We start from the raw sequence: 25,352 nt of genomic DNA on the forward strand, positions 1-25,352 counted from the left end.
TATCTGCAGCTCTGAGAAAGAAAGTAAACACTCCCAACATGCACTGAGGCACAGGGAGTGGCTCAGGTTTCTAACACTTCCCTGCATAACGAAACAGAGTAATAATTAACATCTTCTTGGGTTTAAGGATTAAGAGGAGGAGCCTGGTCCAGCCAGGAGGCCAGCACTTCTTCCCCTCCTCCCGCCCGCGGCTCCCCACCAGGACAGGTGAGTGAGCTGACTTTTCTGACAGAGTTCGCCAGCAGCCGGAAGGAGCCAACAACTATCCGGAGCAAGTTCTGCCAACAACTAAGGTAAAAAGGCTCCTCCTGCTCAGAGTGTGAATAACAGGTGAAAAATGGCAGACAGGAGAACCCCTCTAACTCCACTCCTGAGGTGAAGCTGAAGGCACATTATTAGAAAGCAGCATCCAGAGAATGTAGGTATCAGAGCAGCCTGAAACCTCAACATAATATTTACTTATTATTTATTTATTTATTTATTTATTCAGAATGTCCTTCCCTGACAAGGTAAGCATCTGGGGAGTTGGGGCAGGGTGTGTTGGGGAGGAAGGGGTGGGAGAGGGAAGGGCAAAGGGTGCATGGCCATTGAACAGCCTGACTTTCCTCAAGGGACAGCTCAAAAAATACTTAGGTGGAAGGTGCTTGCCCTCACAAAGCTGCTAGTCTTTGGCTTGACACACCTGTCATCTACCTATTCTTTAATATTTTATTTATTTATACATTCAAGAAATGGGGTACAGGCCAGAGGTGGGGGTGGGGGGTTGGGTGAGAGGATTCATCAGAGTAGAGAGCAGAGCAAGCAGACTGACTGAAGTACACTGCTGAGGGCAGCAGCAGGCAGGTCAGAAGAGGTCTGCTGTGCCACGTGGGTCACCTCCCTGGCTGGAATCCAACTCATGCTGCAGTGGCTGTGGATGGTTTCATAATGCTGTGCTTTAACCCTTTGCACCACCAGGGAGGGTCCATCTCCCTATTTTTATGGTTACAATATTATATTGAATCAGCAGATTGAATGTTCTTTTAAGCTGAAAGTTCAGTTAGTTTTTTGTTTCCATAAAATGACAGATGCCCCTCCCGCCCATATGAAAAGAATATCTGGTATAATTTAAGAAGACCTCACCAACAAAAGGATAATCATAGATGATTAAATGAGAGGTCATATGTTAAGGATACAAATTATGAAACAGGAGAGCCATGGATTCAAATCCTGGACTCTGCCAGTTACTAGTCAGCAAGTTACTTAACTACTCTAAGCCTGTTTGTCATCTATAAAACAAGTATCCTAACAGGATATCCTAATCAGAATCTGATTCCTGACTCTAATTCCTTTGATAGGAATTAAACACTTAGTAAGTGTTCTATAAATGGTGCCATCTATTAGCACGAAGATATAAACAGCCCTGCTGAAGGAGCCAAAGCAGGCAAGGTGAGATGAGCTGTGGAGACCAGACTGGGTGCAGGTGCTGGGACTGACCTGCAGAGTGGGGTCTGGAGAGGTGAGCAGATGGCAGGTGGGCAAACTTTGCCTTTCCCTCACTGAAATTACCTGAGCTCTTTTCACTTTTCAAGTAGAGTAAATGGAAACAAAGTCATTGTTATTTACAACTGAGTCCCTTTGATTTTTAACAAGTCACATTTACTCTATTAATTTCTAAAAAGAAAAATGAATTTTACAGTAGGAGAGCTGTATATAATGTCCTATTGTGAAACCCATGACATTTGAGTTTTACAAGAGAATGCCCTTGAATAATTTTGATAAAATTAGATCATGTAATCGGTAAACTTATGTTGTAGCATATATTGTAGTGTTTGAAGTGAGACAGACTTGCATTTGTATTTATTGATAAGAAACATAAAGGAACTGTAACTGTGTTTTTTTGTTTTTCACCTCTTAAGTTACAGGAGGTCACCTTATGCATTTTATTTAAAGGGTGCTTTAGTTTATATTTAATTTTACTAATGTTGATAGCTTTCAGGAAGGGAAAAACTTATAGGAGAGACTGCCAAAGTATTCCCATTGATGGCATTTTATTTTTTTACTTTATTAAACTTTTAATTAACTTAAACCAAATTTTCATGGTTTACAGTTGATCCTATTGTAATATTGTTATTGTTTTAATGGATTCTTTTTTCAAATTGCAAATTTGAAATTCTTCAATGTTTTGACTTGGATATTGATCAGAGAATTGTGTGTAGAATTTCAAAGCTAGCTGAATTATTACTGTTTCTGTTCAGGTTTAATTATATTTAGTGTAGCTTAGCTAAAAATTTATAATAGAATCCAATTTGGGATAAATTATAGTACCACTACTCCTTAAAGAGGACTCCTTAAAGAGAAAAACAAAACACTTTTATATCAGTTAGATATTGTTAATGTTTATTAAATTATTTGAGTTTGTATATCTGAGTAGTTTTATATCTAAAAGCCTAATAGCCCCAATTGAAGTTAATCAATTTAACTATATCTGAGATTAATTTATTAAACATATAACTGATTGTAAGCCTTCCTAGTCAAACCTTATATACATATTTTATTTCTAATACGTATATTTCTAATGTTATTTATGTTTTTATTCCTTTTTACTGAGGTAACATTGGCTTGCAAAACTGCATATGATTTAAGGAAATAGGTTTACAGCCCCCCAAATGGATGTCACCACACAGCACAAAGCACCCACAGCTCTTTACCAGACCAGTGGTCCCTCTGTGCCCAGTCCCAGTCTCCCCACATATGAAAAATTATTCAGTGTTTTTGGTCAATTAAAAAAGAGATTAAAAAACCAGCCGTGATTAAGAAAAATTAAATTTTCTAATTATACTCAAAATAATCCCATATGTAAATAATACCATATGTAACTTTAACTTGTAATTCAAAATTTTGAATCTGGTACTTGCTTAACTTCCTAAAATAAGACACCTCCTATAGTTTTAATTGAAGTAGAAAACTAATGCTTCAAATTTACTTATACAAATTCAATGAAGATGAAGAATTTAGAATTGTTAGAGATAGACTTCATGTAAGTTTTTAAATTTTAAAAAAATAAAGCACAAAAGTTAATCTGACTTTCAAAGATGTCAAATATAGTGAGTTCATCCCTTCTTAATGTCAACTCAGGTACCAAACTAAATACTGCTACTGCCTTCAGTTGAATATGGATATGTGTCCTTTTTAAGTGATGAAGGTGTTTGTGGTCTTAGTAGCTGAAGGAAAACTTCTCATCATTGGTCTAATAATAATAAATAAAATAAAACTCAACGAACGTACTTATTCATACGCAGCCAACACGTGAACAGGAAAAGTGAGTCATGGTCCCTATAAAGTTAACCTTAGAATTTCCTCTTGGAAACTCAAATAAAACAGAGAACCCTTGAGCTGTACCACAGTAGCAATTCTAGAAGATTCCAGCAATTGACTGCACATCAGCCTCCCAGATTGAGTGATAACATGAGGGCTTGAGTGGTGAAGTGGCATAAAACTAGCTTGCTTCTTCTGTTCCTGCCTCCCCCATCTCCCACATGGTAGTCCAGGAGAGAATATGCATGGTGTTGGCATTGTGTAAATATGTAGTAGAATATTAAACATTTGGCATTTCAAATTAGATTACACTGGCCCTTGCTGGCAGTGACAGCTCACGTAGGTCTGATCCACAACTGGTTTTAATCCTGTCTTAAATTCAAGCACTGTAGTATATTTTTATTGCATCTTAAAACAAGCATTTCCTAACTGCAGTCAGTACTACTTAGTAAAGTCGTAGTTTTATACTACAGCTCTCAAGTTTGACCATTTCAGCCAAGAAGGCACATTCTTTAGGAAAAATATGAGCCAGACGTTTCCCAGGAACACCCTTTCCTTGACTCTTTTTTCTATAGTCTCCAGGACCTCAGCTACTAAGACAACAAACACCTTCATCACTTAAAAATGAGACACATTCAATTCATCTATTGACATAGTAGTAGGTGAATAATGTATAGAATTATAGACGTTTGTCTCATTTCCTTGAAAAGATGTAATTGTATATGGCTCTGCTCTTCTATACTCCACAGTTCCAGGTCAGTACTTGGCACAGTGTTATCTTGAGTTGAATGCATATTGGTAACTTCCATTGTTTCTCTAGGCCAAAACAATAGTTTCAAGAAAAAAATACCTACCTTGCAGGTGTAATCTGTTTCATAATTGAAATCGCCACTTCTTCCAATGTAATTTTTTTTTCTTTTTGTAACTTTTATAATGTGTACATGATTTAGAAAATACATATAAAATCAAAAAGAAAATAATTTTAATTTTGTGACTTCATTTTACTTTTACTACTTCCTCTTTCTGCCCTTCTTCATCTATATATCATTATTTTATATCTGTTTTACCTACAGACTTGCACATATATATATGTACATGTATATATATATACATATACATTATATATACTTACTCTAAGAGATACAAAAATGAAATAAGCAATAATCTGTTCTAAAGGAAATGATAGTCAAGTAAAATAAAACATGTATAGAGGGAGACTGCAATAAGCAATTAGAAAATTACATATATTTTGCTATAAAAGTTTAGGAACAAAAAAATTGGGGGGAGAAGCACTGGGAAATCTAGAGACATTAGCTGCTGCATATTAGTTCATTGTAAAATTATGACACTTTTCATACACTTCAAGTACCCAGTGGCCTCAGGAATACAGGTCTAGACTATGCTTCCTGTGCCAGCATGGTAACAGACCCAGAAAAGTAACTCATGAGGTATGTGAAAGTATTGAGTAGTGAACCAAATTTTCCATTTTAAACATTTGACCATTTGTTTAATTAATCCATGCTTGGGCACACAGCCTATCTGAGCGCAATAGGGCTTGGGGTAACCTTCCCATCCTTTGGCTTCCAACTAGTGATTGGCCAGTCCAGATAAATCCCCACATAGGCAGGGTACAGAATAGGGAAAGACAACCTACCGATGTTCTCTGATGCCCCCAAATCTTAGCATTGCCTGCACACTTTCTTAGATTCTGCATTCTCAGGCTCATTCTCTGCCTGCTCAAACCCATTTTACCTTACTGGTCTCCATTCCCTGCTAAGATTCACGCTACCTACCTAGTACTTCCAGGACTGTTTAATTGTTTAGGAGTAAATTGCTGGTCTATCTAATTCCCTATCTTTTGAGCTCTATTCTATCTGGGAATGAATGAATGAAAGTCCATACTTAATTAAATCTGATCTTAATTCATAGACAATCCAAGTCAGTATGTTCTGGCCCCAGGACCACAGCCCTGTAAGATTCACCTCCACATGTACATAGATTCTATAACAACTACCTGCCTCCTCAAGTCACAGTTTATTGTGTTCTAAAATCATAATAAGGACCATACATTTCTAAACCTGTAATTTTTCTTTCCAAAATCCTCTTCTCTGCTAATTATGACCTTTGTCATTCTCCTCTTAAACCTTTTGAGGCAACTAATTCAACCCTTAAATCTAACAAGTCTTTACAATTTATAAGATATTCACAAAGGCCCTATCAGTTTTAATTTTCTGTGAATCATGGTTAATGGAAATTAGAGAGGAAACTATTTTTATTCATAGATTTAACAATTAATAAAATAAGTCTTTTAACACACCATGTTTTACCTTTCAGGTAATTATTGAGCCAATTTTTTAACTTCATGCCTGATCTATATAATATCTTGTTTAATTATCATATACTGCTTATGAATAAAAATTTCCTCCTTTCATTTTCCTTAAATTTTACTCAACAATCTCCCTTTCTAAGGTTATAGAATGATGAGAGATTTTTTGAAGTTTTTTGTTCATATCCTCTACCATTTTCTGAAGCTGGCTATAATTTGCTTTTGTATAGACCACAAGTTTGATAATATAATCACAAAGCAATTGTTTTCTGTCTTCAATGATACCTTTGCTATGTTTTTATGATAAGTAGAGGAAACCAGTCAAGAAGCTGCTATAATGATTCTTCATCTCATCACTGTCAGTTTGCACACTGTGATTCTGTGAGGCTTCTGTATGGGATTTCAGCTCCAATAACACTAGCAGCTAGCTCCAGCTGAACTATGTTAACTATGAGATCAAGAAAAGTTTTATGAATAGCCATTAATCCTTCAGGCCTCCTCTTAACAACTTCACATAAGTCAGTAACTCCAAAAATATTAATTGAATTCTTTCCATGTTCCAGGCAGAATTCTAAGGACTAGATGTACATGGGTGAACAAAATAAGGTCCCTTTCCAAAGAAATTCATGTTGTGACAGGGAAAACAAATGACGTAAATAAGGTCTTTTCAGATACTAACCTGAACAAAGATGAAAATAATGTGATCATGAGTGATCTACTCAGGGAATTTCTTAGAGAAAAGATACTTGAACTAAAATCTGCGAGGTGAGGGTGAAAAAACAGTCCCTTGAAAGCTTGAGGAAGTGAGGCAAGCAGGAGCAGCAACAGGTACAGCCTGTAGACACTCATGCACTTAGGGCATGACTTAGAACCAGAAAGATGGTCAGTGTAGAGGAAATATAATCATGAGGGAATTAATGAAGGTAGCTGAATGCTGATTGACGGGACCTTGTAAGTCATCATAAAGAGATGGTATTTTAAGTGTGCAAGGTTTTTATCTGAAATGATAAGATATATTACCAGCTTTAAAATGACCATCCTGGCCCTCCCTGGTGGCGCAGCGGGTTAAAGCACAGCACTGAGAATCTAAGACGGCTTCCGCATGAGTTCGACTCCCGCCTGCCCCGGAGGTGACCACATGGCGCGGCAGACCTCTCCTGACCCGCCCGCTGCTCCCCTCAGCAGTGTACTTCGTCGATCTGCCTGTTCTGCTCCCCACTCTGTCTCTGGTGAAGCCTCTCACCCTCCACATCTCTGGCCTGTACCCCAGTTCTGTGTGCATAAATAAATAAATCTTAAAAAAAAAAAAATGACCATCCTATCTGGTGATGGGAAGCCCACGGGGATTACAACTGAGATGGAAAAATGCATAAAATGATGTAAAAATAAACTATTATTAAAAAAATTTACCATCCTAGGCAGTTCTCCTGTCCACCTGTGACTTTGCAGGTGCCTTTCTTTTCTTTCTTTTTTTCTTAGTAAACTATCCCTTTAAAATATAAAAAGTAAATAAATAAAATTACTTAAAATTACTGTCTTAGATGCTGAGTAGACTAGAATATGGGTCACCATGTGGATGCAGGGGAACCAGTCAAGAGGCTAACTCAGTAATGCAGGAGAAAGATGATAGTGGCCGGGCTCAGAGTGGTAGCATTGGAAATTGAAACTTTTGGATTCATGTTGAGGCTGTCATTTCATAGGACTGGTTTTTAGATTGTAATCTGGTAAGATAAAAGAGGGGAAAATAAGACAGAGACTTAGTTTTGGTGCCTAATTACATAGATGGGACAGAATTGTGTACCCAGGCATTCTAGAGCCTAGGAGAAAGTCAGTGGTTTTGTTTTAACCTTGTTATTGAAAGGCCCATTAGACATCCAAGTAGAGAGATTAAGTAAGGAATGGCATGAGTCTGATGCTAAGCAGAGTCTGGACTGGAGATAATTATATTAACAGAAGAAAGTAAAGGTAGAAGAGAGGAGAATGGAGGATGGACTGTGAGACAAGTCAGCATTTGTAACTATATAAAGGAGTCAACAAAAGACTAGAAAGTTGAGGTATAAGTTTGTCACCACTACTTTAACTTGAAAAAGCCTCAAGAGAAAAGTAAGTGTTTCAAAAGGAGAAAGCAACTTTATCAAATCTGCTGAGAGGCAGAGAAAATAAGGAGAGAAGATGAACTATTTGGTAAGATAGAAGCTATTAAAATGTGAGGGAGAGATGCAGGGAGAGTAATAGAATATATTCTAATACAAATAATAAAGGGGGAAAATAATCTGGATCCAGGAAGAAGAAAGACTTTGAATAGCAAGGTAACCACTTGGGGGAATTTTGCTAAAGGACATCAAGAACCCATTTTTGTGGATGATTAATTGGAATGATAATATCTAGGGCCAAAACTCCAGTTTTAGAGGCAAGAGCCAGGATTGTATAAGCAAAACCGCTTAGACTAAATCCTGTGACAGAGGAACTGGGATTTGCTGAGTTCATGGAACAAACATGCTGTGTCTTTGTCCCACAGCAACGTAAAATACCTGTGCAACCTCTAATCCGCAGTTAATGTCTGGTTGGCTAAGTGTCTGTCCCTTTCATGAGATCCCCTCCCTCCCAATGATGTGTTGTCAAAGAAGATGACATTCCCAGCTAGAGAAGAACCATACTTCAAGTCAGAGATGTAAAAGAGAGGAAATAAATCAATCAAGATAATTAAAAGTAGAAAACAGAAAGTAGCATCACTGCCTTATAAATATGGGCTATGAGAAGTCGTTAAGGTCTCACTAGCACAAAGTCTAAAAGAAGCAGAAATCTGGGTCTGCAGGGACAAGACCCTCTAACCACAACAGAAGCAGTGGATGACATTCCATTAGAGTAGAAGGCTGGGATTAAAGCAAAGCTTCCATTCTGAATCTGGAAATGTAAGTTTGGGCAGAATTGCTGAAAGCCAAATGCTAGATCATGAGAATGTATTTGCTAAGATTGAGATCCCAGAAGGATTATGAATATAAGGATGATGTGATGGTCAGAGTGGTGGTACATCAAGAGAGTAGTCAAGCATTCAGCCTTGAAACCATTACAGTATGCCATATAAAATGTGCAGAGAGATTTCAGGTAGCTTATATCAATCACTTCAAGCTAACCAAGCACCATAAGAGAAACTAGGCATCAGGGTTTTTGTAAGAATAGTTCTTTTCTTTTTTGGTGGGAGGAGTGTGGGGACGGCATTCTCCTGAAAACAAAGAGGCTGCAAAATGTTTTCCACATATCTTATCCATTCAAATATAACCTAATCTGGAAAGAAAAGGAGAAAAAATATCACTCTCTCTTTTTAAAATAAAACAATAGGACTTTTCTCCCTAGCCTAACTTTTATTCTGTGGACATCCCCTATGGTTCTGTAGTCTTATAGCCTATAAAATGAATACAAAATATTCTACTTTAAAATCTCTGGTCACACCTTAAGTCATTTATATGTAGACATCAAGGAGTACATTTTTTATGTCTGACCACAGTTTCCAGAGCCGGAAAGAGACTGGAAGGATGTTACGTCAACCCTTCGAGTCAGAACTTGATTTTCACTGCCTGGAAACTTGCTTTTGTGGGACTGGAGCAAAGTTCAGCTACTTTGGATTGAGTTTTTGCAATAGAAGAAAATGTTCTCTTGCACAGTCATACTGAGAGAATTCTCTCCAAAAACAGGCTGGCAGAATGGGCTAACCCTGCTTTGCCAGGTGTCTCTGTCTCACTAGTTTCCCAGTTTACAGGGTGTATTTTCCTCTTCTCGGTACACTTCTCATTGCCTTAGGATTTCTTCTCTCCTTTAGTTATCTGTATGCCCATATTGCCAAAAATAATCTCGCTGATTTAAAAATACCTCTTTCAGGGTAGTAGAAGTTTCTGGAAATTTAATATATTCTTGAAAATAAAACTAAGCTGCTAAGTAAATGGAAACTAAAAACTCACTGAACTGTCAATCTGCCTGTTCTGTTCCCAGCCTGTCTTGAGTGAATCCTCTCACCACCCCCCTCACCTCTGGAATACACCCCAGCTCTTGTGTGTATAAATAAATCAATCTTAAAAAAAAAACTGAATTTTTTCATAAGTCCAGAAATTTTATTTATAAATATAATAGGACAGCAAATTTTTTCTTCATAGATTTCTGGAAAGGTCATTATAGCATATAAAGCCAGAGAGACATCAGAAATATTATTCCAGCCAGACAGAATTCCTCTTGTGCCTTCTCTTTTTTCCATTTTATGCTTCTCAATAAAAAATAAGCTCTGCACCAGGAAACAGCAACTTCAAACACCCAAGCACATCTGTGCATTTATGGAGAGATGGAAAAGGAAGATAACCTAAATAAGAAAACCTGGTCATATCAGAACTGCAGATAAATTGAAAAATGAAAAAAGTCCTTTGAATGTATTCCAAATCAAATAGTAAAACTTCAGAAATAGGTTTCCCTTTAACAGGAGTTATGCTAAGTCTGGACATACTGGATACAGCCATTACCAGGAATATAGCCAGCACAGCCTTCAGCTATAAGTGATGATCAGCATGAATTTGAACAGAATTTCACTAACACATTTGCAAGTCATTAGCATTTATCTTGGGCCAATGTTGTAGTTTGTGTTATACTTCCTTAGAGATACCGCTCCAGCCCTGTCTGCCTTTCCCCTCTCTGTCTCTCTACTTCGGAGTTGTCAGTTTCCCAAACTGATTACAAGGAGACCATATGTCGAGTTATCTACTTCTGGTTCATCTAATTTTTCTTCAGATGCTCTTTTTATCATCTCTTTTAAAAGATTGCACAAATTAAATTTTGTGTCTCTCTTTGTTTACTACTTAATTTCCATAACTTATATGAAGAATCTAAATGTTCGATTTAAAATAGGAAATGGATATTAAGAGAGGTGAAATAGATTTTTTTCATAAACACATAGTAAGTAATCAGAACAGAGAAAAACACCTAAAAATATTTAAATTTATCTGGAATGAGTCAGGGGGCAGAGAAGATATATTACTACATATTCCCAAAATATGTTAAGTGATAATTAAAATTATTAAAAGGTTTAGAAGATGCCATTTTAGTAACTGACACAAAGTGAATTAGAATTCAAACTCTTAACTCTTAAGTTTACTTTCTTACAGTTGAAGGCTTTGGAGAACTTCTCATCCTCAATATTAATTCCCGCAGGCTTGGGGAAAAAAAAATCTTTGAAAAGATTCTTAAAATGAGTCAATTCATAGACAGTCAAAAAATTTGTATAACCTTTTTCAAACTGTAGTAACAATTTGGTAAAGAGAAAAGGTAGAGGTTTTGTTGACAGTTAGGCCTTATTTCAAATTATCTCTTCCTCTAGGTACTAAGATGTTTTAAATGGAGCTGACACCATCCATACCTGCTGACATGGTGTGGGAATTAAATGAGATGCCCTCTACACACCAGCCCACCATCAAAGTGGCAATATGCACCCAACAAAAAGTTCAGTTTAAGTCAGAAACTAATTTATGGCTATACCGAATTAATATTATTCTAAATTTTTAGGGTATCCTCCGATGATTTCAAAAAGGAGAAAAAGATAACTACGATGGCTCACCAATCATTTTCTTGGATCTTCATCAATGAGAGGACGTTCATTACCAGGTATACCTGTATTATGTTATTCCACTCACCAGTCATTTGTCGTTTATATGCCAATATGTCATGCTAAGTAAGATATATGATCCACATGACAAAAATAGAAATCTTCAGCTGAAGCTTTGAATAAGAAATTGAATGAATATGTTCCTACAGGCTGCTAACCATATTCTCTTATGGAACTATCACTCATACTTCATAAACAATGATCTAATATCACTAAAAGCTATATTCCTCTTTTAATAATTTCCCAAGTCTAAGAAGCAGCATTAAGTAATGGGTCTAAGGCTTCTCATCAAAGATATCTTCAAAGAAGTAGCTCAGAGCCCCAAAACAGATGTTTCTTTCCCAGCCATCTCCCCTTGTCCAGCAGGACACATGTCACTTTCACTATTTCCCTCTGGACATTAAGCCCATGCTATATATGGCCAGCACCTGAAGATGTTTTCTTACATGCAGCAAATATTATGTAGGTTTGAGAATAATAGAACAGAGATTTGAAAACTATGAGAAGGAAGATGAGAGCTGAGCCTTGCTGAGCCAAAGCAGAAACTGAGAAGCTTAAAAATAATAATAATAAAGCATGTGGTGCTGAAACACTACCAGTCTCTCTTACTTAGCAAAGACAAAGCCAAACAAGAGACAGAGAAACATAGGTGTAGCTATAGAACACCGAGCAGCAGGAATGCAGAGGATACAAATATGTTCCTAAATGAACTTGAAGTCACAACTGGAGGGTTAGCATGAAATATAAGAGGCATGAAAAAGATACAAAGTAAAGGATAGAGGATTTGCTTTTCAATCCTTACAACTCTCACTATGGACAGAACTCATCTGGGTGCTGAGCATTCAGCAGTGAACCAGGCAAAACCCTTATCTTCATGTAAAACCCTTACTTTGAGAGAGTTACTTCCTAAAAGGAGGATACAATCAATATGAAAGGTATAAAGAATAAAGTAAAGAGGGTGAGAATGGATTGTGGTGGGTGTAGAAAGTAGGCGAAGTTATGATGTAAAATGGCCAAGGAAGGCCTCAGTGAGTGGCAGCATAAGAGAAGAAATTTGAAGTGAGCTGGCAAGCTCTGCAGCTATCTGATTGGGAGCATTCCAGGCTAAGGGAACAGTAAGTTCAGAGCCCTGGGGCAGGTGTCTGCCTGTAGAGGTGGGGAAGCAGGTGCTGGGAGACAGGAGGAAGGACTGTCTTGGAGAAGAGGGCCAGAGACTTAAATGAGCCAGATCATGGGGTCTCATCTTTCTCATGCTGGAGATGAAAAACTACTGACAGACTCTGAGTGCATGAGTGATGCCATCAGTCTGACTGTTGAACAGTCTGGAGAGAGCACATGAGTGGGAACAGAGAAGGAGGTGGTCAAGGAGCTGATAACCCAGGTTAGAGGTGACTGTGGTTTGAAACAAGGTGGCTTATAGAGGTGGAAAAAATGATCAGATTCCAGATATATTTTAACAGGAAAACAATCAAATTTCCCATAGGTGTAGTATGGGGGTGTAAGAGAAAGCATAATCAAGGGTGATTCCAAGGATTTTGGTCTAGAAGAATGAAGTCAACATTTTCTCATATTATAAAGGTTCCAGGAGGAGCAGGTTTGTGGTAGAAAACTAGGAGTTCAGTCCTAAACATGTTATATTTGAACTTGAATAGAATCTCCCAGGGAATAAATGTAGAAAAAAGAGTCTCAAGAGCCAAGGTTAATAGAATGAAATGAAGTCCAAAAACAAGAAATCAATTAACAAGCACCTTGGGTGGGAAATGGGCAGAATGAATATGAAGAATATGTAGGCTCAACAGAGAGGAAGATTATAGTGGGTATTCCAGTAGATTACATATATATATATTATCGACATTGCTTTAGGATATCAAAATAACTAAAGTGTTGATGGATAGGCTAGGGGAAGAGGGAAATTAAGGAAATAAAAAATGGTAATGAAATATTGAGAAATTGATTTTTAAAAATGTTAAGTATGGATGACTGACAATGAAGTTAGAGAGTATAATAGTCACATAAAATAAGAGGGAAGAGAGACAGAACCAAAGAGTAGTTAGAGGTTGTGGGATTTACGTTGTTGAACGGACCTGGAACATGGTCATTTGGGAAGAGAAAAAGATAAAGATGAAAGAAAAAAGAATGTGAGTGATCTGCAGAGAATCAGGAGGCAAATGGGGTTCAGGGTAGATAAATAATGGAGAGGATGGCAGAGACTGGGAATAAAATGACCCCTAAAAAAGAGTGATAGGAAATGAAGAACAAAGGAACAACGAACAACTTAGGGCAGCCCCAACAGGATCCCTAATTTTATTTGCCTCCTCTCGAAGAAAATTAAGAAAGGAAGAGAGGAGTCTCCAAGGACCTGCACATGTGTTTCTTCCTGCCTGTGTGCCTTCGTGCAGTGGAAGTTAAGCCAAACAGGAAAACCAACTTATGCACTGAGAGGGAAGTTCGGAGAAGAAACAGTACACAGCATAAGAATATACAAACCTATGCGGTGTCTTCCTGTTATTCAACGCTCTTTGGCTCGGTTCAGCTCACAAATCGTGATTCCCATCTGCCTTTGCCAGCACATTGCTAACCTATTCCCGGGACCCACCTCTTAGCAGTTACCACTGCTTTCCCTTCATCTGCTTTAGCTGTAACATAGCAGTATTTTTTTTTAACTTTTTAAAGATTATGCATACAAGAACTAGAGTACAGGCCAGAGGTGCAGGGACTGAGAGGATTCACCAGAGACAGAGTGGGGAGCAGACAGGCACAGTGACTGAAACACACTGCTGAGAGGAGCAGCAAGTGAGACAGGAGAGGTCTGCTGAGCCATGTGGGTCACCTCCCTGGCTGGGGATCAAACTCATGTCACATTTGCTGGCAATGGCTTGATAGCACTGAGACTTTAACCCCTGTGCCACCTTATCTCAGACTTTTAGACCACACTTTTATGATCAGATTAAAATTTACTCTCTACAAGTACAAGGTAACTCACATAACAAACCATAGACCCCTGTGTTTACTCACTGGCACCTCCCTGAGTCAGAATCTTCCGTGACAAGACTCAAGCAAATGTCACAGAAGAGCCCATGTTCCCTATCTTCTTAGGGGTGCTCCTGTACTGCTGATCCCTAACATTTATATGCTTGTGTCTTTTTCAATCTCTAGGCTCTTTATGTCCTTGAATTCTTTCTCTAGAAGGCTTTTTTTCATCTTCATAAAGTGATTAGTTCTGTTTTAAATTAACTTATGTAGACTCATGTAACCATGACAGTCAATGGGAACTTTTCACCTTGGATCTCCACATTCCCTTCTTTGGCTCATCAGTGTAATCACAGTCTAAACATCAGTAATTTTTAGTGAAATAGACACTTACTGGTAATTACCAAATCACTTTTTGTTGCCTTTGTAATATTTAAGTTTCCTAGTCTCAATTCCTCACTTTTCCTGTGGAATCCTTCCTCAACTGCAGTGAAATTTTAATTAGCCCATAATTTTTTGCCTATTTGTTATTTGAAAATATGTATTGCCTAACTATGAAATAGTTGTTTAATAAATTATTATATTTATATATTCAGATAATTATAAGTTGAGAAAATGTCATTCCCAGGTAGCTATAGAAATATGTAGACTGAAGAATGCTATCCATTATCTCACCACACAGTTTAATTTTCCAACTTCTATGAGTTACATTTATGTAGTAAGACCATACTGATTTTACTTTACACTCGACATTATATTGCAACTATTTTCCCATACAATTAAAGCATATTTCTTGAAGTTTATTTTAATGACATTGTAGTATTTAAGACTATAGAAATATTGTGATCAGTTCCCTCATTTTTGTCTTTGAGTTGACACCATGCATGTAAAGTAGTTCATAGAAGTGAACTTACTGTATCACAGCATAAAAATAAATTTAATGTTATTGCTCTAAAATATTAGAATTAGTCTTCTAAAGATTTTTTATTTTTCCCTTCCCACCAACAACTTAAGACCTCCTGGCCTGTCTTAATTATTGCAACACAGGTGCTTGGTTTCCCAGAGTAGAATGTAAATATTGTGAGGATAGGGCCAAGTGTCTTTTTCCGAGGTAGCTCAAGAAGGGAATACATACATAAATGTTCATTTTTTTTATTTGGACTTATAAATAATATTAGGAAAGTACTAAAAAAGCATAACTAGCACACAAAATCATTGCTTTCACATATGAAAGAGTTCACAGGGAAGTTAATTAGAAAAATATAAAATGACAACAAATAATACTTAGAGCATTATGAATTCGTATCTTACTGTAGGTCAATTATAGGTGGAAATACAAAAATGTTCCCAAATTTTGTTCCTTTTCTTTCTCTTCTTATATAAAACAGTGCAGGAGTTATCTTATAAGAAAGTGATGAATACACTCTGACTGAGGGCTACGGCAGTACATTTTTTCAAACAAACAAATGTAGGGCAGTATTTTTCCAAAGAAGAGTCTGCAGATCTGATCCTTATTTCATGTCAAATTTGAATGACCAAATTGCGTACTTGCAGTTTATCTTCCATAGCCAGGTCCCTTTTCAAACCCTAAAATCCAAGTATTAATTGGAATTCCATGGTGGTAAAATAAAATATTATAGCATTTACAACAGACCTAAAGATAATATTTCTCCAAATGTGTTCCCACCAGGACCCCAATATGTTGCTTATTAGCAAGGTAGACTCTGGGCTCCATCCCAGAACCAACCAGATGATTCTACTGCATGTAAAGTCTAAGAACCATTGCTGAGCGAAGGAAAATATTACAGTTTGAAAACTTTTTACCTCTTGCCATAAGCAAAATTTCTAAATTCCTGGGGAGATCTTTATGAAAGAGACTCCAGATATTATAACTGACCCTATGATAACCAATCTGTCACAAGTCTGGCAAACACTTCTGTTCATTTTCACTTAACAAGTAGATATTCCTCTCTTACTCTGTAGAAGGCATTGTTCTAGAAATTAACAACTTTTTAAGGGGGTTTAATTTTTCTGCCCACAGAAATGTGTATGCAATGGAATTTAATAGGAAAATGGTACTGCTTAATGGGAAATACGGTTTCAACAAATTTCATGAGAACTTCATACGTCAAAAAATAAGAGGTATTGATATTAATGGCACAGTAGACAATGTAACCTTTCTGTCTTACTACTGGATAAGATCTCTGAGTGTAGAAACTTCTCTGGGTGTAAAATTGCCATATGTTAGCTTTATATTGAAATGATTGAGGTTCTAGTTGATGTTTCATTGCCTGCAATTATCACTGCTTTGCTGCTTGATATGTTAAATATTGTAGTGAGCTGAACTAAAAGAAAAATAAAGGTTAAAAAGGTTCCATATGGTTGCTTTCAAAGTATTTTTATTTCAGGTCCTTGACTGAAATCAGGGCACTGTAGAGATGAGTAAATGCCAGCCCTGTATTTGAAAAATGTTCAATCCAGTTTTAGAATGCAGGTCAAATTTCACTCTCAGAACCTGCTAGGCCTTTTCTCCTAAGTAGAAACTTAAAACCATCACTTCAGGCTACAGCTTTTCTAACAGTGGCCCAAAAGACTCATGAACATCCCTGTCCCTCATAAATAAGTAACTTCATTAGCATGATGTAATAAGTTTTAGCAGCAAGTGTAATATTCTAGTTTCTTTTTTCAAGCATGTTGATTTCTGAGACAAAGCAACCAGCCACCTGCACCCTTCAGAACAAAGTCTTCACAAAGAGCCAGTGTGCCAGAGGCTATCCGACCTGACTGGCAGAGCCAGAGGGCAATATTTGCCCTGGTTTCACTGCCAGGGTCTCTTCTGATCAAAGGAACAGAGCAACCCTATGTGAGCCCCACTGGCAAGTTTGAGAAGAGATTGCACAACTCTCCTGAGGGTTTTGGACTAAGAAGTCTTTAATAAAAGGCTGCAGAAGCCCTCTGACACATATTTTTTAAAGATTTATTTATTTGTGCATACAGAACTAGGGTGTAGGCTAGAGGTGCAGAGGCAATGAAAGGGTTCACCAGAGACAGGCTGGGGAGCAGAAAAGGCTTTGATGAAATACACTGCTGAGGGGAGCAGCGGGCGTATCAGGAGGGGTCTGCTGTGCCATGTGGGTCACCACCAGGGCGGGATCGATCTCACACTGAGGCAGCTGTGGCCAGCTTGCAGTGCTGAGTCCTAACCCGTTGCGCCACCAGGGAGGGCATATTTTAATATGGAGTCAGGATTTTAAAAGAAGACAGAATCAAAAACGTTCAAGACATTTTTAGGACCGCCACTTTAAGAAAGGAAAATTTTTGTATGCAAAGACTGTGTTTAAAATTTTATTTTAAAATTCCATTATTCATGTTTTAGGGCCTATTGACAGATTGGATCTCATATTTATTACTATATCACAAAAAGGCCAGTGTCACTCCCAGATAGATGACAAGGTCATTTATTACATTTTCTTTATATTAGATATTTTTCAATGAGTATACACTGTCAAAGAGTATTGTCAATATGACTGTTATTTCCCAAAAAAAGTATAACACACGTCAGCTCACTACATAAATAAAAAAACAATAGAATCTTTCTGCACAAGACACACTGAAAATATTTCAACAGAAAGTCTGATGAAGTCAAAATTCAATGATTCTAGAAATATACTTATGGGTTTCTGGATATCTTAGCTGCACTAGTGAAACATTATTTCTCCCTAAAAGGAGCTGAGGATTCAATTTTCTGTATTTTATTCCCTAAACAAATAATTACTGAAAGTATATTATGAACCTGAACTGCACTGGAAGCTTATGTATAAAATTTTGAGCAAAAGAGACCTATGCTTGTGGAGGTCTGAAACTGCAGCTCTTCAACTTGAATTTTCATCAGAAATCACCGGGAGAGCTAATTGAAAGAATGCCGGGCCTCATTCTGAGTACTGATTCAGTAAGTCTGGATAGAAGAGCATTTGACATATCTAACAAATTCTTATCAGGTGTAAATACTACTGGCTTGGTTTCAATAAAGGTTGAGAAATACAGGTCTAAAGGCCTGGAAAACTGAGGTAAGACTCCTGAAGGAGAGGGAGCCTGTTCCATTAGAGAATAGGACCCTATTCACACAGGACATTCCAGATCTGAGTGACAAGGGAACTAGCAGGTTTAAAGGGAGTGGGCAGAAAGATATAGCTGATGCAAGGTGACTGTCCAAAATCTTAATGGTCAGAGGAGCACAGAATGCCAGCAACAAAAATGTTGCCAGTGTGACTGACATACAGGACACAGGGAAAACCATCTCTTGAAAGTAGGCTAAAGAGGAAGGAAAAAGAAAGACCAAGCAGAACTAGACCTGCTGTGATAGAATTTGTGGTATTTATTACAAGAGCATTGGGAAGACATTGGAGGATATTAAATAAGGCAGGTCACGTGATTACATAGATTGTATAGATTCTGGATAACATGTGGGCAGTAGATGGCAAATGCCCGGAATGGAAGCAAGGAGGCCACTTCTTTTAGATTTCTTGAATGTGAGAGAATCAAGAGTCAGAGTTAGAGCAGCTGGATGGAAGAACGCTGGAAGAGCCGGTATGTCAGGATGGCACCGGTCTCCAGCACGCGCTCATTTATGAGGATGAGGGTCCCTGCCTACCTGTTGTTTCAGACCCTCTAGTAACAATCGTTATGTTCTAAGAGGCTGGAAGGCATATCACTAAAGTAGGTGGAAGACTTCATTAATGGAATAGAAAGATCATATCTCACTCTTAGAAAACGGGGGCATTAGACTGTGCCATCAAGGTAGGTGTCCACAACAAGGACAAAAGCCTCAAGCTGCTCATACCCAAGCGGCGTTACTTTACAGCCAGCCTGCATCTGCTACAGTAATGACAGGTGTGATGCAGCACACCGGTGTTTAGTTTTCAACTAGCTTTTTAAAAGCCTGGTAAGACTTGTATTAGAAAAACCTAAAGGAAGTTTAAATCATGGAAGCATGAGAAGCAAGAACACAAAATAAGCTAGATAGCAACCTCCTTGCTTCATTCCCTCACCTTTCTTCCCAGACCCACAACAATCAGCTTCACCTCCAGAGCAAGCTTTCATTCTCTCTTGCCTGAATAACTGAATAACTGCCTAGGAGCTGCACCCATCCCCTCCCTACGCACCATCTCCCCCAGTAGTCTGTTACAGGACACCCCAGTGTGAACTGGCTGCCTGTCTGTGGGGCCCACCCGCGGGCGCTTAAAATTCAGTTGTACTGCAGGTGCACACAAAAGGGTCAATAATAGGTTTATTTACAAAAGAGGAAAAGAAACGGAACAACCCAGGGAAAGAGAGAGGGATACAAAGTAACTGGAATATCTTACCTTCTCGGCTGACTTGGAGTTCTGGTAACAAACTAACGGAAAGCCCCTAGTCCCGCAGTCCCAAGAGCCATTTCCCTAGCGAGCAGGAGCCGGAGGAAATGGCGCCTATTTATCCCCCAAAGTCCCAGAATGCCTGCTTAGCTCCACCCTTGGGTCCTCGAAGTTCTCTCCCTGGTACTGCTGGGAGTTGTAGTTTCCAATCACTGGTGTAGGGGGTAGAGTCTGGAAAGTTGGAGTAGGGGGTGGAGTCCACAAAACTCTGCAAAGTTCTTTAGGCCAGCATCCTTCCCCTTAAAAATTAAAATGTCCCTTTTTATTATGCTCACAGCAGCGTGCTTAGACACTGCAGGTATCCTTATTGCCAATTTTTTACCTACGAAAGCTTTAAGGTCTGATATGATCGCACCAGGACATTTGGAACTTCATCTTAAACTATACTTCACTTCTTTCTCTTCTTCAAATATACCAGATTTAGTCTTGTATGCAGGACATGACATTAGCATCTCTAACCTAAAACACTCTCTTTGACTCTTCACCAGTTGGCTCCTTCCCCTACTTGAGTTTCAGTTCAATATTTTTGGTACCTTGCTCACACACTCTAAAGTATCCTCCAATGTAGTTCATCACATGATCCTGTATTATTGTTATTTTTTCTCTTAATTTTAGATATTTATCTACATGTTTTAGCTTTATTATTGAAAGAACATTGATTTACAACACTGTATATTTTGAGAAATTTCAAACCCCTACCTCTTCAGGTATATGCTACCACACCACAGCCACCACCGAGGTACCCATAAGCCTCCACCATAGTCCACTGTGTACCTTCCCCCATACTCACACTACATCCTCCTGTTCCCAGCCAACAGCATCAGTTCCATAAGACTTCTAAGACTTGTAGTTTTTGGAAGGCTGACATTTCGGCCTGTCTAAACCTTAATTTAGAACTTTTCCTTTTTTATCATTGTGAGCTTAGCTGGAGGTTTATCTATCCTTTTTATTCATTCATTCATTCATTCATTCATTCATTTTTGAATAGCAAGCTTTTGATTTCACTGATTATGGGATTATATTTTCATTTAATTTATTTAATTTATTTATGCTCTAATTTGTAGTATTTACTTCCTTCTACTGGATTTTGGTCCTATTTGTTCTTTTCCATTGCTTTGATATCTGTCTGTGTGTTTTTTTTTTAAAAGATGTATTTATTTATGCATACAGAACTGAGGTACAGACCAGAGGTGCAGGGGCAGTGAGAGGATTCACCAGAGACAGACTGGGGAGCAGAACAGGCCTACTGATGAAGTACACTACTGAGGGGAGGTTGGGGGGGCTCAGGAGAGGTCTGCCATGTCATGTAGATCACCTCTGGAATGGGGAATTGAACTAATGCTGAAGTGGCTTTAGCTTCTTAGTTCTGTGCTTTAACCCACTGCACCACCAGGGAGGGCCCTGTCTAAGGTTTTAATATTTGTTTGGATTCTTTGTATTTTCCTGATTTGGACCTATCTCGCTATATACTTCCTTATTAGTACTGCTTTTGTTTACATCCCATAGATTCTGGTACCTTGTTTCTTCATTTTCATTTATCTTCTGGTATTTTAATTTTTTTATTTGATTTCCTCATTAATCTAATAGTCATCCAGTAGTATGTTGCTCAGTCTCCACATATTAGAGGTTTTTCCTGCTTTCTTTCTGAGGATGATTTCTGGTTTGGATACCATTGCAGTCAAAAAGATGATTGCCATGATTTCAGTTTTCATGAGTTTATTAATAACTGTTTTTTGAGCTAGTATGTAGTCTTTCCTCAAGAATATTCCACATACACTTGAAAAGAAGTATATATTCAGCTTATTTGGGTTGATATCGCTTGTGGCTATCTATTAAGTCTATTTAAAGCTCACTTAAGGTTTATTCCTTATTTAAAATTGTTTAATGATGCATTTTCTGTTTGGTTGATTTGCCCATTTATGACTATGGGGTATCGAAATCCCATACATATTATGATTTCTCCTCAGTATTATCCAAATAAATCCAATGCAATCACAAAGATCCTTAAATGTGGAAGGGGCAGAGCCCTGTGTAGGAAGATTCCCTCCAGTGTGGCAGTAGTGAAAACACCTCTATGGCCACTACTGACTTTAAAGATGGAGAAAGGAACTAGAAACCAAGGAACATAGACATCTTCTGGAAACTGCAGAAAGCAAGGAAATGCACACTTCCCAAGAGACCTAAAAAGAAATACAGCCTTCTGACAACTTGATTATAATCAAGCCCCATATTCTGACCGACATAACTAGAAGATAGCTCATTTGTGTTCTCCCAAGCCACCAAGTTTGTAGCGAATTTATTATAGCAGCAATGGGAAAGTAGGACAAACCTCCCAAAGAATGTGTGTTGGAACAATATTGCTTCAATAATAGATGGGGAGGAACAGAAATGTTAGTAAGCTGGTTATATTAGTGGCAGACTGAGGGTTATCCTGGGACCCCCAAACTTCATACTCTAATGGATTCTGTCATCTGCTACTTGAAGACAAAGTATTTTCTTAGTGTGCAAGAACTTTAACAGATTTAGTGTGCACAGAGAGAGAAAAGAGAAGATAATAATTTTCCAGTGAAACACCCGAAGGTACCCAACCTGTCATATCCCCAGTGTCCAGACAGTGTTGGCCCAAAGCAGGCTGCGAAGACCGGAATATATACCACAAATCTAAGGTACCTTCTGATCTTCTGGGGAACCACAGGAAAGGGACAGAAGGATGCAGGCAAATCTGGGAGGAAAGAAACAGAATCAGAGAACAAATCAAGGTAATGGTGGCCTTTGTCAGTTTCCTCAAGGGTCTCTCACCCACATCTCTTTCAAGTGTCTCCACATATCTTGGCTCCACTTGTCTCTCTCCAGGTCCACAAAGCCCGAGGCTAAGAAGCAAGCACAAGGTCTTCATGTCTCTCTGCTCCATATACCTCCTCCCAGTTTTCTCTCCAAATCCCCTCTCCCCAGTCCTTTCTGGCCTCCCCTTTGCAGCTCAGCTCCGCCATTCCCTCGGTGTGGCAGGGAAGCTGGAAGCTCTCCTTTCTGTGGCAAGGGCACTGCTATGATTTTATGTAATCATTTTACTTTATTTGGGATGACCACTCACTTCCAGCTGCAGCTTGCCAGTGGAAAGTTTTTTTCTTTTCCTTAAAGACTATCACTCTGATTCTAAGCTCCGTAAGAGCCCCAAGCCATGAGCTGCAAAGTGTTATGCCTGTATAATAGCATCAGCATCACATGAAAACATGCTAGAAATGTAAATTCTCAGACTCTTCCCAGTTTACTCAATACAAAACTTTGAAACCTGTGTCTCAACAAGCCCTTCCTGGGAGTGTGATGCCAGCTGCAGTTTTAGATCCACCTATCTGTATACCCCTTTGTTTTGTCTTGTCCCTCCATAAGGGATTTTTAATTACACGATTTTCTGTAATTTAAAATCGTATTAGTGTAGGCGTGCAATGTTTCTTTCTCTGTTCTCTCCAAAACAATCAGCTACAACTAAAAACAAACTCCATTTCATTGAAGTGAAGCTAGTTTCAAGTGCCCAGTTTGGGTTAGAGTAGGAAGTGAGAGGTCAGCACTGCTTTGCCAGTGGTATAGGGCTGTGCAACAAAATGCTGATTTCTCTGCATTTTGGAACAGAGAAGAGGGCAAAGCACCGACTTCCCTCATTCCTCTTTCCCTGTTTACCAACCTCTTGAGAAATCAATAGCATGTGATAAAAGAAATCAAGGTCTGCTACAAGACAGCTCCCAGCTGGAATATTAAGTTGTAATTTTTTTTAAATGTTTCATAAAATGTTTAGAAGCCAAACCATATAGGGAAAGAAATAGGTCTCTCCCTTCTTTTGAGGTTGTTGGAAAACATGTTACTATGCTAACATGTCAAATGCCAATACTTACCTTAAAAAAGAATTAAAAATCAGTATAAGACCTAGAATACATTTGAGCTTTCTTCAGAAACACTAACATTCTAAAAATTAATAGAGGTTATTTTATTATTTTCTACTACTGCTTTTCTATTTCCTCTTTCCTATCTCATAAATTAACAAGATAGTTCTGAGTCACTAAAGTTCCTCTTTTAAACAATGGAGTTTTCTTTATTAAGAAAACACTTCAGGTATTTTCCATTGTTTTGCATCTACTAACTAGCCCTCACTTCATATTTTTTTTTAATACTGTGAAATTATTCTTTAATTTTACATCCTTTTGCCCCTCTCTGAGACCTAGGGTTACTGACCTAATTGATCATATCGCTTGTACTCAGAAGGCCAAGCTGCACCTTGAGGTTGTTTTCACCAAGAAAGCATTTTATTAGCCATCAGTGCCACATCAGCAGACAAGAGTCAGTCCTCAAGAATAGGTGGCCTCTTAGAGTGGCAAGAGAAGGATTACACAGGAAAGAACAGAGTGTGGGAGCATGCAGGAGAGAAGGCCTTCTTTCTCAAGTCTGGAGCACTAGGTAGTCCAGAGATAGTCAGTTATTGGCATTTCTGGAATAGTTCTTCTCTTAAGATCCCCAGGTATATGTCTGGCACTGATGTTTAAGCATCCTCATCCTGGAATAAAATAGAAGTAATTTTTAGCCACTAGGCAGTTCATCTTCAAGGCCCTGGGAAATGTGGTCACCCGGCTTCTAAGACCATGTTAATCCTCTTGGTTTAGGTCTGACCATATGCAGTCCTGGGCAGTTTAGGGATAATTAGGCAGCTTCAAGGACTGTACAGACCTAGACTTCAGGAGAGTTGAGGGAGGCTCCAGAGATTAGGGCAACAAATTCCAAAGGGGGCTAATCAAACACCCCCACTGATGGAGGAAGGAGGGCAGGGGAGGCATCACAAGACTGAGTCACAGAAAGCGGATATGTAGAAGGGGCCAGTGCAGCAACTGACACAGCCATAACATCATGACACAGCCATAACATCAAGATCCTCAGGCACCAAAGCCAGGATGTTTGGTGCACAGGTGAAGACAAGCACATGGAGGTGGAGATGAAGCTCACTAGGGAATCTCCAGTCCTCTCAGATCTATTCAAAGTCAACAAACCTAGGCTCACAAGGAGTGAGCCCCTCCCTGAGAGAAGCTGTCTATATCAGGGCAGTCTCTCCACCAGCACTGGGCAGCCGCTTCTCTGCCTGCCTGTGACTATGGAGGTTCTTTCCACCCGCTCTCCCTTTGCCGGGCAGCAGCCTCCTGCCTGCCCATGACCTGCACCATACCATGCTGGGGCTTCTCTGCACTGACCTCCCTCAGGGGAGGTCGCTCTCCTAAGACCACCCGCCTGCAACCATGCAGGCCTCTTCCCCTGCAAACCTGTCCCTTTCAGGGCAGCTCTTCCTGCCCACTTGCACCTATCCAAAGGTCTTTCCCTCTCCTGTCTCTTTCTAATAAACTTCCTCTTTAAATATAACTGAGTCTCTGTCTTGTGAAGAATCTGTGTGACGCTAAAAGGGGGGGTATGGTGAAACCTTTTCCAGAGTGAACCCAAGGACCCCAAACTCAAAAAACGACATCACCCACAACTAGGAGCAACTGAACATTCCAGAAAAAGGACAATAAAGAAAAAGGACTGGGACACGGAGACTTAGTTCTGGGCACAAAGGCATTAGAGCAGTGAGTGAGACCACAGAGAACTAGCCAATCACAGAGACTGGTGGGGTGGAAGGTCTATATTCCCAGAGGCACGACTCCACTTAGGCTTCCTTGCCCCTCCCCCGCCT

The 25,352-nt window shown here is 38.8% G+C and overlaps 1 protein-coding gene across 1 annotated transcript in view; it reads left to right on the forward strand.

The window, feature by feature from the left end:
- The first annotated feature begins 242 nt into the window (after window positions 1–242).
- Window positions 243–25,352, forward strand: part of RASSF6 (Ras association (RalGDS/AF-6) domain family member 6) — a 51,659-nt gene continuing 26,549 nt past the window's right edge. Inside the window, exons 1-2 of the mRNA XM_012724087.1 lie at window positions 243–293; window positions 11,165–11,263. Coding sequence (XP_012579541.1) covers window positions 11,208–11,263 — 56 coding nt within the window. The 5' untranslated portion in view covers window positions 243–293; window positions 11,165–11,207. The remainder of the gene's footprint in view (window positions 294–11,164; window positions 11,264–25,352) is intronic.

Source organism: Condylura cristata, unplaced genomic scaffold (genome assembly GCF_000260355.1).
Source record: "Condylura cristata isolate star-nosed mole 26May11 unplaced genomic scaffold, ConCri1.0 scaffold00012, whole genome shotgun sequence".
Taxonomy (NCBI): domain Eukaryota; kingdom Metazoa; phylum Chordata; class Mammalia; order Eulipotyphla; family Talpidae; genus Condylura; species Condylura cristata.